Below are 18,603 nucleotides of genomic sequence, written 5' to 3' on the forward strand. Positions count from 1 at the left end.
CTAGGTTTCCCAACCAGAACCAGACCAGGTAAGGATTTAAATCGCTTATGAGCCGATCAATAATTTCAATATGACCGCCGTCAGTAAATAATTTAAGTATTATCAAAAACAAAAATGGAAAGATAGTAACTTGCAAGAGAACATAATTTGAATGTAGAAAGTAAGAAATTTTATTGATGGGATCTGATCTTTGAACGCGTATTTAAATATTTCTACCCGAAAATCGTCATTATACGTTTCATTCGCACTATACATTCACTTATACATACTAGATCATTATAATTATGGTTACTTGTACGATTTTCAACCTTGCACGTATAAGCATAAAGTCTAAAATACGTAATTTTAGTTATAACAACCAGGCATACATAACGCTGTATACAGTATACAGTTACATATTTAATATTTGAGGCTTTCGCGGTGTGAAGTAATGTTTGTTCTGACTTTCGGATTGGAGCAGCGCTTTTTTGGTCAATTATTGGAAATAATTCAATAAATTGTTGGAAACTAAAATATAAACACGGTTATATATTTTTCTAAATTATACTTATGTCGCGCAAAAAAAACATCCCGCGTCGCACACATGTTACGGCCAATATTGAAAGCGCAACCAAATTGTGAAATATCCGGCAGATTCTAAGTCCAGTCGACTAATTTGGTTAATTCCCGACAAAAAATTGCGGATGGAGATATCAGGTTTGGCAAATACTGTAACTATTGTAATTTGAAATATTTCCATGTAGTTTTTTTTATTACATTAAGGAAGGTTTTGATCGTAACATATACACCTGTTTTTTTTTAGTCACACCAAATTGCACTGTCTCTATTTAATATCAAATATATTTGGTGGAAGAAAATAGAAAACACACACAAAAGATGCCAAGACAGTTTAAAAAGTAAATTGAAGAAAGAAAACAAATTTTGCAAGTTATGTGCGTGTTCACAATAAAATACGGAAAAAAGAATTTGCATTAGTTTCTTCATTAGTTTTACCTCGGTTTAGAAACCCTGTAAACATAGTCCTTATTTCACGAATATCCGCTTTTTTATTCAAGACCGAAGAGTACTTTCAACATGCCGCTAATCGAGTCTAATGATCTATAGATATTGTTACCAGAGCTTCTTAGACTTCCACCGATGCAAAAAGAAGCACAGCGAGGAATATGATGCCTGCCAGTACTTTAAGAGGATCTACACGTCGTTATGCCCGATCACTTGGGTAGAGAAGTGGGATGAGCAGATCGAAGCTGGCAAATTCGCTGGTCGCATCTAGGATTCTTAGCACGGCCGATACATTCGCACCGTTGGCAGTATCTGTACTGCGTTTCAACTTAGTGAATTCTTTAAGCGTCGTCGAACAGGACCCTAAACGTGTCAGTTCCTGTTTGTAAAGTAACTCATACTTAAATAAATTAATGACACTTCTTTAATGTATTATCTCCTTCATCATCGTGATTAGGATTTCCCCTCATGTAGATCGACACGATCGCATCATAATATAAAACTTCATCATCAACGCTTTCTCCTTGGATGAAGATTACAAATTGTATCCTGGCTCAAACTATAACACGAGATTTTGTCTGATTCTGGTATCACATAATAGCATATGGCAAATTTTAATGAGTTGTAAAAATGCTGTAATTATAAAACTTGCTCACTACAATGTATCAATCTCTTATCTCGATAAATTTATCTCTATCATGATTTAATCAGTACACTCTCTCTCACATAGATTACTCTGAAAATAAAAGATACATGGTACAATGTCAATGTGTTCTTCAAAATTGTTTTCTTTCGCACAAGTGAATATAATATAGGGATAATTGAAAAAAACAAGTTAATCACGTATATGTATATTCTTCAAACTAATTAACGCATAGTCTTTATTATCTATAATATTATTAGATTGGTCTTTCGCTATTTGACATTTTAATATATTTCGGCGTGTTTTCTTAATATACGCTATATTACATGTATACTACAGGACAAAATCTAATAAACATTTATTTAGATAATCTATTTTACGCATGTCATACGATTATATACTTAACTTACATTACTTACAATGGATGGGACAGTATCGTCATATGAAAATAAAGTATCGAGTAAAGGATTGAGAAAAGAACATACAAATGCATTCCCGTCAATGAAGACCAGCGACCTTCAATTTTTTCGGCTGTCGTACTGCAGTTTCCGTTTCGCTATCTGACGACTCCGTCTCAGTGTCGTAATTACTAATGCCCTTTGACTCAGATCTGATCACTTCACATGACTCTACGGTGAAATTACCGCTGGTTATGGCCCTCTCTAATGAACGAACTGTAGAAACAAAATCTATTAGAAAAGATAAACAAATAACTACTTCGCTTCTATTCTAATAGTTGTGATATATACAAACGTTCTCAGCTGTTTCACAATGAGAACACATATAGATTTATTTTAACGAATAAGTATATCTCTTTTACTACGGTTGGCTACGGAATCTCATAATTTCTATTCCGATAGAAAAGTCATTGCTGCTTATTTCATAAAACCACTAAAACACTCATAAAATATCTGAGAATGCAAAATAAGTGAGAAGCAGCAGAACAAACGAGGTAAAGAATAGTTGTTTATATATAATATACATAAAATACCACGACTAAGTTTTAACAATAAAAATCTAAATTATTGAAATACTTATTTTATTCGTCCAACAAATTTTATTGGCGTATAATATAAACGCATATGTGTACTTAAGACTCCTTGTACCTCGCCACGGCCATGTTGGATTTATGACATCAGAAATAACACGCTGACGAAAGTTGCGTGCCATTTTTAAATGAAGCATGCAGACACACTTATTTCACCATTTATTATACGACTATTTATTGATCATCAAAGGAAAGAAATATCATTCAGATAATTTTACAGATGTGCTTAAGTAATCTTAAATGCTCTTTCGTCTATATTTATCCGAACAAACCTTTAAAAAAAAAAAGGTAAAAAAAGACGCCAAGTTCACGTGCTTGCCTGCACGAGTGGAATTATACAAAAATTAATGTTTCTATAAAAAATATTTTATTTGTAAAATAACACATTTAAAAAATGTTAAGGCTCTGCTACTTCCGCGTAGAAAGTCGGAGTTGACGGTAACGTCTAGCAGTATCGAGAACACGAAATAACCATATCAGTGTAGCTAACTGGCTGACACTCGGCCAGGCTTACACTAGACCTCACTTGACATTTCAGAAATTACTTGCATTTTATCGCGTTATTTTTCAGTTTCTCCGTGAAGTGTGTATATTATCGTGATCTTCAGAGCCGTAAAATGTACAGCAAACTCAGTGATACTGGTGATATATTGTGAAAATCGAGAAATCAAATGTGTTCAGGCTGGTATCTCAGCTATCAAACCACCGTGACAGCCGAAAAATGTAGCATTATTTCAGGAATTATTTTACGATACTACGTGATATATTAGCCAGATATCTAAGTTTGCTGTACTTTTTACAGGTTTCAGGATTAGGAAAATATTTAGTAAAAAGTAAAAAAATAAAGCAATAAAGTGCAAGGGAATTTCAGTATGTCATTTCTCGCTTCAGACGTCATCAAACCAATATGGCCGCCCCAGAGATATCAGAGCCTTAATAAGAAATATTGTTGTTTAAATTTCTATTTTTTTTAATTTTTACAAAAAACGTGATATCAGTAGTTAGGCTAAGTGAAAATAATTTACGTGTTTTCTTACATGAATAGAATTATATAAAAGCAAATATGTTCATATATGAAATATTTCACATATATCATTTTTAGAAAACAAATCTAAAGACGTTAAAACATAATATTATTTAAATTTATATTTTTTACAAAAAGGATGTTAAAAGATAATTAGATTAAACGAAAATACCATTGCATATATAATAGCTTTGTGTATATTCACACCACATGTAGTAACTATTGACTTCTTTTTATTGGTTTAACACATGTAAAAATTAAGATAAAATAAAATCCAGAGTCACACAAAAACACTTGGCGTATTCGTGTTACAACAAGGTGCAGTGAATTTTACAAATTGATAACGTATCAAAACAAAAACTACAAAACAAAAAGTACATGTTAACTTAATCAAAGTGTAGATGTTTTAAATTAGTTATAGTAAAAAAAGAAGTAAGATCAATATAATAAACCAAGTACGTGTATGTATTTATTATACAAATAATTATGTGATAAGTATCAATAATATTAATAATGGAACGTTGAAACATCCAAGTATCAAATTGAGAAAAACTTAACATCGAGGATCCAAAACTCGGCGTGCCCCAATTAATACATCATTCTTCAATATAAATGTTTATAATGCTACTAATAATTTGATGTACATTATTAAAAAAAATTATATATTTACTATGAGGAAATCTATACTAAAACTCTTTGCCTCTTGCATTGTTTATCTCTTTTTAATGACGTCAGAAAATGCATGCTAAAAATTTTTGCGAAATATGTTAAAATAAAAATATATATCCATAAAGTAACACAATCGATTAAACAAATTTATAAGATATTCCGTGCACTCCTCTTTTGCTCTAATAAACAATCAATAATTTGTCGTAAATTAACGTGACATACAATTCATCTTCTTAACCTATTTCTTTACCTATTTTTATTCAGATTAATTTACAATACGTTCGATACGTAGCGGCCGCGGCGCTTGATACAAAATACTATTTAGAAAATATATTTAAATTATTTATATACCCCCTGCCCACGGGCACGCCAAGTGTTTTTTGTGTGACTCTTAATTTTATTTTAATTTTTACATGGTTACCAATAAAAAAAGTCAGTAGTTACCACATGTGTTGTGAATATAAACAAAGCTGTTATATATGCAATGGTATTTTCGTTAGATCTAATTATCTTTTAACATCCCTTTTGTAGAAAATAGAAATTTAAATTATATGTTTTAACGTCTTTAGATTTGTTTTCTGAAAGTATATTTGTGAAATATTTCATATATGAACATATTTTTAAGATTCTACTCATGTAAGGAAACACGTGAATTATTTTCATTTGGTCTAACTACCTAATATCACGTTTTTTTTTTGTAAAAAATAGAAGTTTAAACAACAATATTTCTTATTAACATTTTTAAATGTGTTATTTTACAAATAAAATATTTTTTATAGAAACATTAATTTTTGTATAATTCTATTCATGCAGGCAAGCGCGTGAACTTGGCGTCTTTTTTCACCTTTTTTTAAAAAAAAAAGTAGATTTGTTCGGATATCACATCTTTTTCATAAATGATTGAATATCTATTAAATACACAAATTTGACATAAGTTTAAAAAAATAATTATAATTTTACGAGACTTGCGTATTAATTTAAGAGAAGATACTACTGTATTTCTTCTATAAACACTTGGCTTATACATACGATGCGAGCGCTCAGTTGCTTCGAAACGCCGAGTAAAAGTCGTTCTATTAGTTGCAAGCAGTTAATCGCAAGATCGCATTGTCGCAAGGCGCAAAATTCTTGCGATGAGCTTCTACATTTTAATCGTTGGTCACATGTCACAGCCAATCAGTAACAAGAATGTTTCTTTAACATCCATAAGACTCTGTCACAGGAAAAAGGAACTGATGTCAAGATGAACATGCAGAGCAATACTTACGTTTAAATATGGAAGCGAACAAACAAGAACAGACAAGTTAATGTTATAAACCTATATATGCGGAGCTCGACACTGATTGGTTGTCGCAACATCGCAAAGGCGCAAACTTTGGACTTTGGCAAACCTTGCGATTACTGTTTGCGACTAGCTTACAACCGGAAAGTGTCGCATGCAATTGGCTGCTTGCAACTAATGTAGAACGACCTTAAAGGCGAAAATATCATCCTTTTCTTCTCTCTTTCACTCGCTGCTTTGAAAACGGTCGCGTCAGCGAGTGAGAACGAGAAGAGGATGACATTCTTCCTCTCACTTGCTTTGTTTTGCGCGAGATACTACCGCGTCTCTTGACACTAACACGTGACAATCTAACCATGTAATCTATCCTCACTGACTGCGCCGCTGAGTGGCGCCTCTGACAGAAAAAGGCTGAGATGGACATTTGTAGAACATTTTTTAATCGCAAAATTTTGCCATTTCGAGCCTTCCACTAAAATATCTCCTCCTTTCATGAACTATGTAGGACAAATATAAAGATAGATTTATTAAGCAAATTGACTCTAAGGAATCGATAGAGCCTACCCAAAAATTTGTCCGATTATCCGTTATAGCCGAACGAGAAATCTTGCCTGCGTTGAACTATTCGGGGCTTTCTATCTATGTATTTGTTTTTCTTTTTTTTCTTTTTCATGCTATTCTGCTAGCCTAATATTAAGCTAACAGTATCACTGTTCTTTTTCACGACACGAGAAAGATGTACAATTTTTGTTGCTGGTACAAATTAGTACAAAATGGATATTAAATAATGTAGTAGGTCCGGTTTTATTTTGCTGATTTGGCTCTGCTAGCTTTAGAGAGATCGTTTTGCCATGTTAATTTTAAGGCTATTTATTGACTGTCAAGGGAAAAGGATAGTTTTCGTAGCATTTTACAAGTACGTTCAAGCAATATGAAGTGTTCTTTCATACAAATAACTTTTTATTTCAAAATAGTGTTTTTTTTTTTATTTTTGACGTCATTAATTCGGTATTCTGCAGGAGTAAAGTCAGGAGCTTTAGGTCTATACTCTTTAGAATTTAGGCTGAACCCTTTGATTGCTAAAAGTCCCTCTAAAACTTATAAGCTTTCTGACTGGTTATAAGTCATTTTTAAAGATGTTTTTAGCGATACAAGAGAGTTTAGAATACAGATCTTAATGAATTCTTTCTCAACTTAAAATAAACGTCCCAATAATCGCAAATTTGACGACGATGGGAGAAAATTATGTAATTTTTAAAGACATGTACACTATATTTAATCTAATGATTTGATCTAATTCTACATATATAGAGTGATTCATTTTAAACGTTCACTTAAAATATTTCAGAAGAAATTATTATACAGAAAAATTGTTTAGGGAAAAGTTTTGTAAGATTTCGAGAATGGTAATAATATTATTGTAATATTAAAATGTTTTTTAAAAGTTATTTCAAGATCAACTTCGATTTTTTCATTAAATATAGTATTTTATATTGAAATCGTATGGATTAAAAAAAGTCGATATTTCAAGTTATTCTATGCATAAAAGTATTAAAGTAAAAAATCATCGCGGAATACTTTCTCTGAGATATTTCACATTGTATCCTAATAATATCTTTTAGTATAAAAATATGAAATATCTCATAAATTATTTTTGGATGACTTCACTTGAATAATTTTAGACATTAGTAGAATGATAAATGAAGCCGATTGCTATGAAAAAAACAGAAAAATATATACAAAGTTATATTGCATTTTATAAATATATTAATACAATATACAACGATATATTAGTACCATTAATCAATTTTTCTAGTTATTCTATATACAAAAGTATTAAGGAGTCAAATTACTTCAGATAAAAAGAAATAATATTCGGGGATTTATTTAAAGAAAACTACTAAATGAATATCTTTGAATTGTATATACTAATAAATTAATTATATATTTATATATTAAGTAATATACTTGCATTAAACAAAATAATTTATAATTAAATAATGTAATAAGTTATAATATTTAAGGTAATGTAATAAATTTATAATTATAAATTTATTATTTTTGTACGAAAATGATGTCACATCCATTGCCCGCAGTTCTTACACGCCTCTCTGCAAGATTTGTTTATATAATACTCAAATTAAAAAAAAAAGTTGGAAAATAGTGTTGTTATAGTCTTCGGGCAAGTATTTTTATTTTCAAACAAATGAATTTTTAGCTCATTTTAAAAAAATTAATACTTTTTGTTAAAATTCGCTTTTGTTTTATTTTATTAAAAAGAAAGCTAAAACGAAAATAAAAATTCTAGCCCAAATGGCTATAACTACAACACTATTTCATAAGAAATTTTTTTATTTTCTTAGTTATGGTATTATACAAACATGAATTATGTAAATCAGAAAGATATACAAAAACTGCAGGCATTGGATGCTATGACATCATTTCCGCACAAAAAGTAATCATAAGATCCTTTTTTAACCCCTTGCCGTACCATTTAGCTCGACGAAATCCGGGCCCAAACGGTAGGAGATGACGCGCGCTAAACAGGCCAGAGTCGTGATGTTTACGTTTGGCCCAATCTTCAGTCCACGAGTCTGACTCGTGATGTTTACGTTTGGCCCAATCTTCATTCCACGAGTCTGACTCGTGATATTCATGTTTGGTACAAAATTTGTACCACGAGTCAGACTCGTCAAAGTACGGCAAAGGGTTAATGCAAATATGTTATATAATATCTTATATAATATGTTACAACGTATGTAAAATTTAAACATATTCATTCAATAGTTTTTTTTAAATAAATTCCCAAATATTGTTACTTTTTTGTCTAAAAAAGTAATTTGCCATTATTTGTCATAAGATGACGTTATCGATAAGCATTTTACAAAATATTTCATATCTTATCCTAAAAAGTATCAGAGAATAAAATGTAAAATATCCCTGAAAGAGTATTTATCTTTCAATTATTTTCAATACTTTTGGTAAATTTGGGAAATATGTAGAAAGACTTTAGAAATCGATTTATATTAATAAAAATCATATGAATTATAAGATTCCATTTAAAATCATCATCGGAAAAGTATTTTAATATCAAAGTAATATTACTATCTTATATTTCCCTTGAAATCTTACAATTTCTGTCTGAAATATGTCTTCAAATATCTTCAAAATATTAAATTTCTTTCAAAATATTAAAAGTAGGTAACTCTAGATATAGAGAAATGCAACGAAATAAAAGATAGATCTTCATCAATCACTATTAACATATTATTACAAGACCCTTTTTTATATATTCGTCAATCTCGAATTTGAAGATTTATTTAATTTGTTTTTATAAACTTTACGTTCGAAATGTTAATATTTGTAAATTATCGATGTTTAATAAATAAATAATGTGTTTGGACAAAGTAAAAAGTAGTTATCTAATTTATATAGGATGTCCCAGAGTCTCTTACACAATTTTTGTTGGAATATAGAATGGATTGAGGTAAAAGTCCTATGCCATTTTGCGATATTCGCAATAAATCTAGAGATATTAATTAAAGAAGATTAGTGAATGTTTATGCACGATATAGTAGATGAGCTATAGTGGTGCCATTTGCTATTGTATATCTGCCATTGTATACAAATAGCTATACTGTATTGAAGCAAAATAATAACGTAAATATTATTGTGTAGAAATAAAATTGATTCGCACAAGACCAGAAATGTTTGAAAAGAGATATAACACCTATTGTAAATATTAAAGTGATAGTGTGGTGAGATAATTATCCGTTCATTCGACACGCGTGAAAGCACACAATTAATATATATTTATACATTAGGTTAAACAAAAAAGTTCTGTACCACTTTCCAAATAACTACATAGATTTTTAGATATTAATTAAAGATTTGTCCACTATTGCGCACAATCATCTAAGAATTTTCTTTCATTAATAACTAAAAATCTACGTAATTATTTATCAAATAATAAATGGCTTTTTTGTTCAACAGTACACATCGCCACTATATCTCATTTACCATACCATATCATATTGGTGATCACTCACTAATCTTCTTTAATTAATACATCAAAATTTATTGCGAAATATCGCTAAACGGTATAAGACTTTTATGTTCACCTCAATCTGTTCTATGTACAAAAATTGCGAAGGAGAGTTTGGGATATCTTGTATATCTAATTTTACAAAATATATAAAATAATACTTGATTATATATATCATATAATTAATTAATACCTCGATACAGTACGCGTTTTAATCAATCGAAGAAATATGTTGTTTATAATTGTCGCTGTGTTTCTGTAATAAGTTTTTACTTCAAAATATGATCAAATAGGGATTAAAGAAGATTATAAATACAAGGCTAAATACTTCTATTTTTAAGACCTTAATAATCAAGCTCCTCCACATTCTTTTAGAATAGTAAGATTCATTAAAATGTTTTTTACGAGTAGGAAGATGTAGATAAGTGCGCAGTTTCTACGCTCTCCGTGCATTTATACTTCCAAGAATCAGCTTCCAAAGTCATTTATAGCTTCTAAAGTTATAAATGCAGAAAAACATAAGCAATAAGCGAATCAACCAATCACAGTCTAACATTATCGAGAACATAAAACAATATTTAAAGTTTCAACTACGTTTAGTCTACTTTCTTACTGCTTAACTTTTCAGTAGCGTGCGTTGTTTTCTTTAATTTAGGCGCCTGGTTTAACACTATAGATATATATTCTGCTAAGAAGTATATGTTTTTCGGAAATATATATATAAGCATCAGACATTATGTATATTACAAAAAATGCTTAGTAAACATAGATCGAAAAATAAACTCTTTCAGAATTACAAATATTTTTCAGTTTTAGTAATTTGCAAGTTATTTGTGTGTTTTCATTGATCATGTGTGTGGAATGAACGTATGATTATCTTACCACATTATTACTTTGATGTTTAAAATAGATGTTTGTATCTCCTTTCAAACATTTTTGGTCTTGCGAATCAATTTTATTTCTACACAATAATATTTACATTATCATTTTGCTTCAATATAGCTATTTATCCTTATGATTAGCGATCGCATTGTTCAAGAAGTGCGGTAGCAAGAATTCTTTCAACTACGTAAGCTTATTATTCTAATCGGGAAATGGCAGATATACATCTCGTATATAGTCTTGCCGATAGAAATATTTTAGCTGCACGACATCTCTATGTGCGGAAAGATATCCAAATCGGAAAATTCTGTAATATGAAGACATCAAGCCACCCAAAAAAAATAATTTTAATAGAAGTGGAATTCTCTAAATCTTAAAGGATTTTATTCTTATGGCTTTATTATATGACCTTATAGAGGATTGCTTTGAAATCAAGAGAAAAATAATCTTAAACACAATTCTTAAAGATAGGAGGAATTTCATATTGAATGTACAGTGCAAATCTATTTGTTCTTAATTTAAATTTTCTCTTATATAATACTTCAACTCAAAAATATTTCTTCGGATTTAATAAATTTTATCACGAAAGAAAGATCAGAAAAACTTTGTTGTGCTTGTGTGTATCTGTAGATGTCCACTTTAATGCCATATGAGATGAAAAACATTAGACTCGGCTGGAATCGAACCCAGGTTCTTCCGCTTGTCAGGTAACCGCTCTTCCCACTGAGCTATTTAAGACTTCATGTTTGTGATATCTATATATCCAGTGAAAAATGACTCGTTGATTAACGTCAAAATGATATCAAACTGATGTCGGTTTGACGATTTCAACGTCGATTTGATTGAAACGTCGACAGTAAATTGACTCTGGAAGCGTGGTTTCAACCAATCCTACACAACAGTACGCAGTGAAACAACAATTCTTCGCGTCTCTCGTACTGCACGTAAGACGGCATTGTGCTTCAAATTAACATATTCCTCTTGATATAAAGGAACACAATTAAAATAATATCTCATAAATGTACGATGAGTGGTTTCTTTTAATGAAAGATGAATATGCTTTCTGTAAGATATTTCTTTTAGAACATGGATTTAAGGAAAATTCACTTTGTACATAGAATACTTTTTTTGAGTGAGTATATGTAAAAGTGGATGGAGGACATATAGAATATCTTTTGTAAACATCAAAGTAATAATATATCTTTTGTAAACAACAAAGTAATAATAAAGTAATAATAAAAGTAATAATATACTTATTTGTTCATTTATCGCATATGATCAATGAAAGTACGCAAATTAACACAAGACCACAAAAAAGTCTTTTTAACAGAAAAAAGAACCATTATTTTTTATGTATTTCGACATGCTGAAACCAAATATGATCTTTAAAATAATGTAGCATATCAAGTTTTTGTCATAACGGGCAAAAAAGACTCAAAATTAAATATTTTTTATATTCCACATAGGACATACACGTTGTGATTAAATTTTCTTAGCTTAAAACCAATAATTATGTACATTTATATATTGAAACATACAAGACTTTTAATAAGCGAGATATTAAGTTATATATGCGAGGTGCTTAACTTCTTTGAGCTCTTTTGCCTTTTACATATGGATATTAATACGATATGTTCTATGTAAAATATAAAAAATACTTCATTTTAACCCTTTTTTAATTCTATTATAACTCCATTATAACAAAAACTTGATATGCTACGTTTTTTTAAAGGTTGTATTCGGTTTCAGCACGTCCAAAATATATAAAAAATAGTTCTTGTTTCTGGTGAACTTTTTATTTTTTTAATGATCTTGTGTAATTTGCATTACCAAAACCAAAAAACATTTATAACTCTAAAAAGTTTGACATTTTAGTCTATGTTTACTACATATTTTTTATTTAGTATAATGAGTAGTATCTACCCTATAAATTTTGAATTCTTTTTTCAAAGACTCTGTATACCCTTCCAATTACGCCTACAGACCACGCGCCTAACGCCTAAAGTAATAGAAAGTATATAAGTAAAATAATATAAAGTAATAGAGAAGAAAGATATATGCTCTTTTATTACTTATATTTTTATACCATAGCCACTAACGTCTTTGGATGCTGGTTCTTGAAGGAATAAATGCATTTGGGATCTTAGGGATGACATATTCATTTAAAACATTTTATATTAACAACGATCCTTTTTAAAACACCTCACTATATATGCTATATGGAAGCCTTTATATCTATTAAACATAAGATCACTAGGATTTCTCAATAATACACATCATATTTATTAAGTGCATGCAAAAGTTCATACGATATTAAATAAATTTTTATATATTTATCTTTTGAAGCAATCCATTCATTGATCCATTTTCGCACTTGTTCAAAATTTCAGAATCGTATTTTAAATAGATCATGCTGCATCAACTTAAACAGATGAAAATTAGTTGAGGTGATTTCTAGAGAGTATGCTGAGTGTGACTTCTCAATTAACTCGTTTTTTTAATCGTAACAGCAACGTATGATCTGGTATTGTCATAAATCAGAAAGACTTTGCGTCGATTCGTGGTTATTTATAGGCATTTGCTTTTCATGGCTTGATTAAAACATTATAATTACTGACTGTAGCGATCTCCTGTGACTGTTTGCCCTAGTGACAATAGCTCATACTAAAGCATTTTTTAGTTTTATTAGATAAACAAGAGAATTTTATCTAGGAACATGGACATGGCGTTTTGTGGATGTCGATGATCGGATTCTGACTTTTTGCGTTTAAGATTGTCGAAATAGATCCACTTTTCATCATCTACAACTATTCGTCACAAAAAACTTTTTTTTTATATCCGATAAGCAAGAAGAGAGATTGTAAACCGATTCTCGCAATTGCATTTACAGAAAGTTTATGAGGAAGTCATCTTCCTTCTTTCTAAATATAAGATATATTTTAGATCTTCCATTTTTCCTATTGCTTTCAAATGACGGGATATTATCGATTCATCAACTTCAAGATGATCTCTTTTAACGTTTCGGCTGTGTTTTCGTTGAACAATGTTTTCAATCAGTGATGAGAAATCGTGTCCGGACACACTAGCGTTTTTCACTCTCCACTTATACACGCTCCGTCTATCCGTGTAACAAGCTCGTTACACAAATAGACAAAGCGTTTCTATATGCATAAGTAGAAAGGAAAAAATGCCAGTGCGCTCGGGCACGATTTCGCATCACTGCCTCTAATTCGTTGTTTTCCATTTCGCTTAGATGAACGTCGTGAACGTCGTTTCTCGTTGACATCGTAAACAATATTTCTAAACCTTTTCAATCGTTTTCCACAGACAATAGCACACACAAAAAATCTCTTCTTAGACTATTAATTGTTGCATTAGTTTCACCTCGATTAAAGTAATTAAAGTATGCAATGGCAAAGATGAACTTTGTTTTCAACGTTAAATATAACATTTTATTCGGAACTTGAGTTGTCAACTATCAATTCTGATCATGTATGACCAACATTTAAAAAGCAACTTAAAAAAAACAAAAGCACTGTTGCAGCCATGTATTTGTGATTTTACAAACTTTTGCAAGCATCTAATATATAATCGTGCATTATGACTGTTTATTATAGTCATTCAAGAAAACAGTAGTGACATTTCAAACATTAGTTCTTTTATATGTATTTCTGTTTTTTTACGTTACAGATACCATTAAGAGTATTTGAGGTATCATTATTTCTTTGAACAATTAATACTCATGATACACAAATATATAAAAATAACGCATGTAACTGAAAAATCCTGATAATCCTAGACTTAGTGAATGTTATGGCATTTGTGCAGTCTAATGTACAATTGCAGACTGAAAGATTGTCTGTCTTTTTTCATGAGTTTAAAAACATTTTATTTTGCCTGAAGAAAAAATTTGTTTTTCAATGGGAAAATTCTCCCATTAGACAAGATAGATGTGTTTGGAAACTCATATAAAAAAATAGCAAACAACCTTTTTGTCCATAAATGTACACTCGTTGTCGGAAAGGTTGTCTCTTTTTTTTTATTTTAAGTTTAGGAATTTTTCTTGTCTTACCCAATGAAGGCATTCTCTTATTGGGCAATAAATTATCCTACTAGATAAGAGAAAGAGAGAGACAAATAAGTTTTTAAACTTAAAAAAAAACCAGACAATCTTTCTAATGGCGAGTGTACACCTGTTTAAAATAAGATACTTACTTTGAGCATCTAAGTTAACATTCTGTTTTCTAAGATCTTCAATACTTTGTTGCTGAGAAACATTCTTCTTCCGCATAGTCTGAATATATTCCGCTGCTTTCTTTAGGATTTGTGCTCTACTCGCAGCCTTTTCAGCTTGCAAGGTTGGTACTGCATTTTTTAAACTGGAGAAACTGTCTTTAATATGGTCCCGACGTTTCCTTTCTAAAGCATTGTGGTGAGCTCTTTTTTCTGCCTGTATAAATAAGTTAATAGCATTTAATTAAGTATTATATGTCATAGGAAAAAATAATCTCCATATACGCATACATATACACTGAAAGAAAAAAATATCTAATAGTAAATATTTTTTGGGAACTGGGTATTAATACATATATTTACTTATACTAATATATAAAATAATTTTTAAATAAGAAAATATACATTTTCTTAAAACTTTAAGAAAACCTTAATTTTTCATGAAAGTAGTTGTTAATTCTACTTAAATGAACAAAACTTAGATTTAATATGCTAGTATCCAAAGAAATAGTTGCTTTTTTTTAATATTTTTTCTCTCAGTATACACATTTATGGGTGTTTTTCAGAAGACAAACAGATGAACTCAGCTTTTAGTAAATTTCAATGATTACAATACCAGAATACATGATTAACTTTTTACAATTACAAAAAATACATTTAACTTTTTAAAATTAAGTGTATAACTTTATATATTTAATTATTACATATTTAACATTCTAAAATTAAAAAAATATACAAAGAATAGAGTTGGTCAGTTTGAGTTACTCAATATAACTTGTATTTATATACTATGTATTTTAGTTTTTATATAGTGTAAGATATTTCATTATGTGATTATCTGATTATAACTAATAATTAAAGGTATCAAATAAATCACTCCTACATAAATATGATCATTAGAAACATCTGTATTATTTTGCAACAAATAAAAAATGTATATAACTAAACAGTAATATTTAATGAATATAGAGAGCTTAGAACTTTATCATAAAAAAAAATTAAACATTGATGATCTCAAACAAAAAAAATCAAACATTGATAATCTCAATTATACTTCAAAATACTTGATTGACCTGATGTCTCAAAAAACTATGCTAGTTAATTAATTCTGACTTTATTAAGGAGTTTATTCACCAGGTATTTTCAGGATGCCTAAAGGATGTATTTTCAGTGTCACATTAAAAAAGTTACTTATAAATTCACTATTTATCACAAAAAATTACGTTTTTATATATTTATTTCACTATCTAAATAAGAAATGTCAATTTGAAACTAATTTCATGATACTACATTGCTAAGTTTTACTCACTCAGTATAATGCTACTCAAAGCATAAAACAGCAGTTTTCTGACCTCCAATTGACCATTACATAAAAACAGTGTAGTGTGTGTGAATACTATTCTTTCTTCTATGCCAGGTTTCCTAATATATAACATTTGTAACAGTAAGTTTCTTATTTGAATGATATTATTTTCTACAAAGTTATATTGGAATAATGGTCATCTATATTGCTTTTACCATGAGTTTATACATGCAAAATTGTAATATTCAGTATTAAATTCCTTATAAATGGCAAATCCAACTGTAACTACAAATGAAACTAACTACAAAATGTTTTATTACAATAAATGTTATATTAAATTTTTGTACAATTTTAACAATTTGGATCGAAATGAATAAACTCCTTAATTTGACTTTTCTTTTAATTGCTCAAAAAACTAGACTGCTCAAATTACTATTCTGGCTCTCTAATATCAATGCTAAAAGAAGGTAACCATAGCATGTTTTGACTTACTCAATAAAGTGATATGATTGTTTATTTGTTTATTGCTATTTTGTTTTATTTTTCGCAGTATTACTGTTTCATAACGGTTTTATTCTTTACAATACAAAATCAATGTTTCTAAGCATAAATGTCTTAGGTTAAGCATTCTGTATCATAATGTTACAATAAAATGCAAACAAGGGAGAAAATGACGCAATGGTAAACTCGTTCGGTAAAAGTGATCTACAGATTTGATTATCCGCTATGAAGAAGATTCTAGATTGATTATTTAACGAATCTCACCTGAGAGCAATATTGCGTGTTGTTTGGGTGTCTAAGTCGCGAGTCAGAGTCGTCGCCATCCTGAAAACAAAAGGATTGATCAGAAAGTTTTTCCACAGGGTTGCGAGTTTCCCACGATGTTACTCACATCACTTTCGATGTCAATATCGCGATCGTCGTCGCTCATGATACGTACGTGATAACTGCACACAAAATTAAAGAACCGAGATCACAGTAACAACACAAACGACGAAAGTACGTCACGATCTACTGTGATACAATGCGCAGTGTTCTCAACAAATGTTCTCGAGCGGATTGCGCATTTGTGCGCATGCGTGTCGAGCGTGGTCTCGCGAAAAAGCACGTGGACACTCAAATGACTAAAGCCTTATGCACAATGCCATGCAACAGTCAATAGGAATAGGCATTAGCCAATAGGAACAGGGAATAGAAATAATTGACCAATCCGAATTCCTATTCCCTGTTCTTATTGCCTGTTGCCTGGCATTGTGCATAGAGCGTAAGGTACGTATTCATGCTGTTACTTGTCGCTCATATTCAGCGACAAACAAGTCACGTGATTTCATATGTCGCTAAGGGCCTTTGCACTATGGACATAAGAGGTTTGTTCGCGTTGCATGCCCCAACGTGCTCCTACTTGCTCCAACGCACTCTGATTGGTCACGTCACTACGCGGACCAATCAGAGTGTGTTGGAGCGAGTAGGAGCACGTTGGGGCATGCAACGCGAACAAACCTATAGTATACATAGGCTCCGAATGATTTGTATATACTTGACCAGAAAAAAAACTCCGGCTGGAAAACTATTCTTTTAAATCGTTTGTATTTAAATTATCGTATGAAAAGTTTTTAAGTGCAATTGAAAAGTTGAGTCATTCTATTACTTGTAATTAATTGTTCTTTTTTAGATCATATATTTAGCCGGAAATAATGACCGGAGGTAAATTAAACAAAAGTTCGGTATGGTATCGTTTGTATTTCATATGAAGAATTATGAAGTATCATTAAAAAGGTTTGTGAGTCATCCAGATAATTTTAATTAAATATTAAAAAATCATGTATTTGGCCGAAATATCAATTTCAAGCGTTACTGTGGAAGTACCGTCAGGCACGATCGGTGTACTATCTAGTATTTCAATACTCATGGTTCATTTTCGGGTAATTATGTATAATAAGGCCTTTTTCGAATTTTGATATTTTTTTGCAGCTTTTTTGGTAAAAATATTTATTTTGACTCCAATATTGATAATCAATCGGGAGAGTCCGAAAAATATACAAGTTATATATTGTTTTAATTTTTTCTTTATTTTTTTTCACTTGTCCCCTTATAGAAATATACTAAGAATCATTGATAATTACTTATTTTCAGTATTAAAAATACTGGATAATAAGTAATTATCAATGATTCTTAGTATGATATTTCTATAAGAGTCGAACGTTGCTGCTTTCCCACAATTTAAACAAGTTACTGATCTTTTAATCACATTATGTAACTGCAATATCGAACGACAATAGCGAGGGGTTGCGCCCCCCGCACCCCCCTCAAAACTAACTTAACCCAATCTATCGTCACATTAACAGTCAGTCATTGTTTATTAAAATGTTCAATTTTGTTTCTAAATAATTTTTTAATAATGACTAACGGTTAATGTGACGATAGATTGGGTTAAGTTAGTTTTGAGGGAGGTGCGGGGAGCGCAACTCCTCG

General features: G+C 30.3%; 1 protein-coding gene and 1 long non-coding RNA gene across 2 annotated transcripts; one reads left to right on the top strand and one right to left on the bottom strand.

Annotated features, from left to right (window-relative positions):
- The first annotated feature begins 34 nt into the window (after positions 1-34).
- Positions 35-965, top strand: LOC116845712. Its single transcript, XR_004378305.1, has 2 exons — positions 35-696; positions 803-965. It is a non-coding gene; the product is annotated as an uncharacterized LOC116845712 (long non-coding RNA).
- An 872-nt stretch (positions 966-1,837) lies between these two features.
- On the bottom strand, positions 1,838-17,193 carry LOC116845711 (protein max). Its single transcript, XM_032818733.1, has 4 exons — positions 17,024-17,193; positions 16,897-16,956; positions 14,811-15,045; positions 1,838-2,319 (listed from the first exon to the last, which is right to left on the bottom strand). Exons 1-4 carry the CDS (start codon positions 17,060-17,062, stop codon positions 2,144-2,146), a joined length of 510 nt encoding a protein of 169 aa, XP_032674624.1. The 5' UTR covers positions 17,063-17,193; the 3' UTR covers positions 1,838-2,143.
- Positions 17,194-18,603: the final 1,410 nt, after the last annotated feature.

This window comes from Odontomachus brunneus, unplaced genomic scaffold, assembly GCF_010583005.1.
Source record: "Odontomachus brunneus isolate Ranch 3 - 2012 unplaced genomic scaffold, Obru_v1 Obru_scaffold_057, whole genome shotgun sequence".
NCBI classification, from domain to species: Eukaryota; Metazoa; Arthropoda; class Insecta; order Hymenoptera; family Formicidae; genus Odontomachus; species Odontomachus brunneus.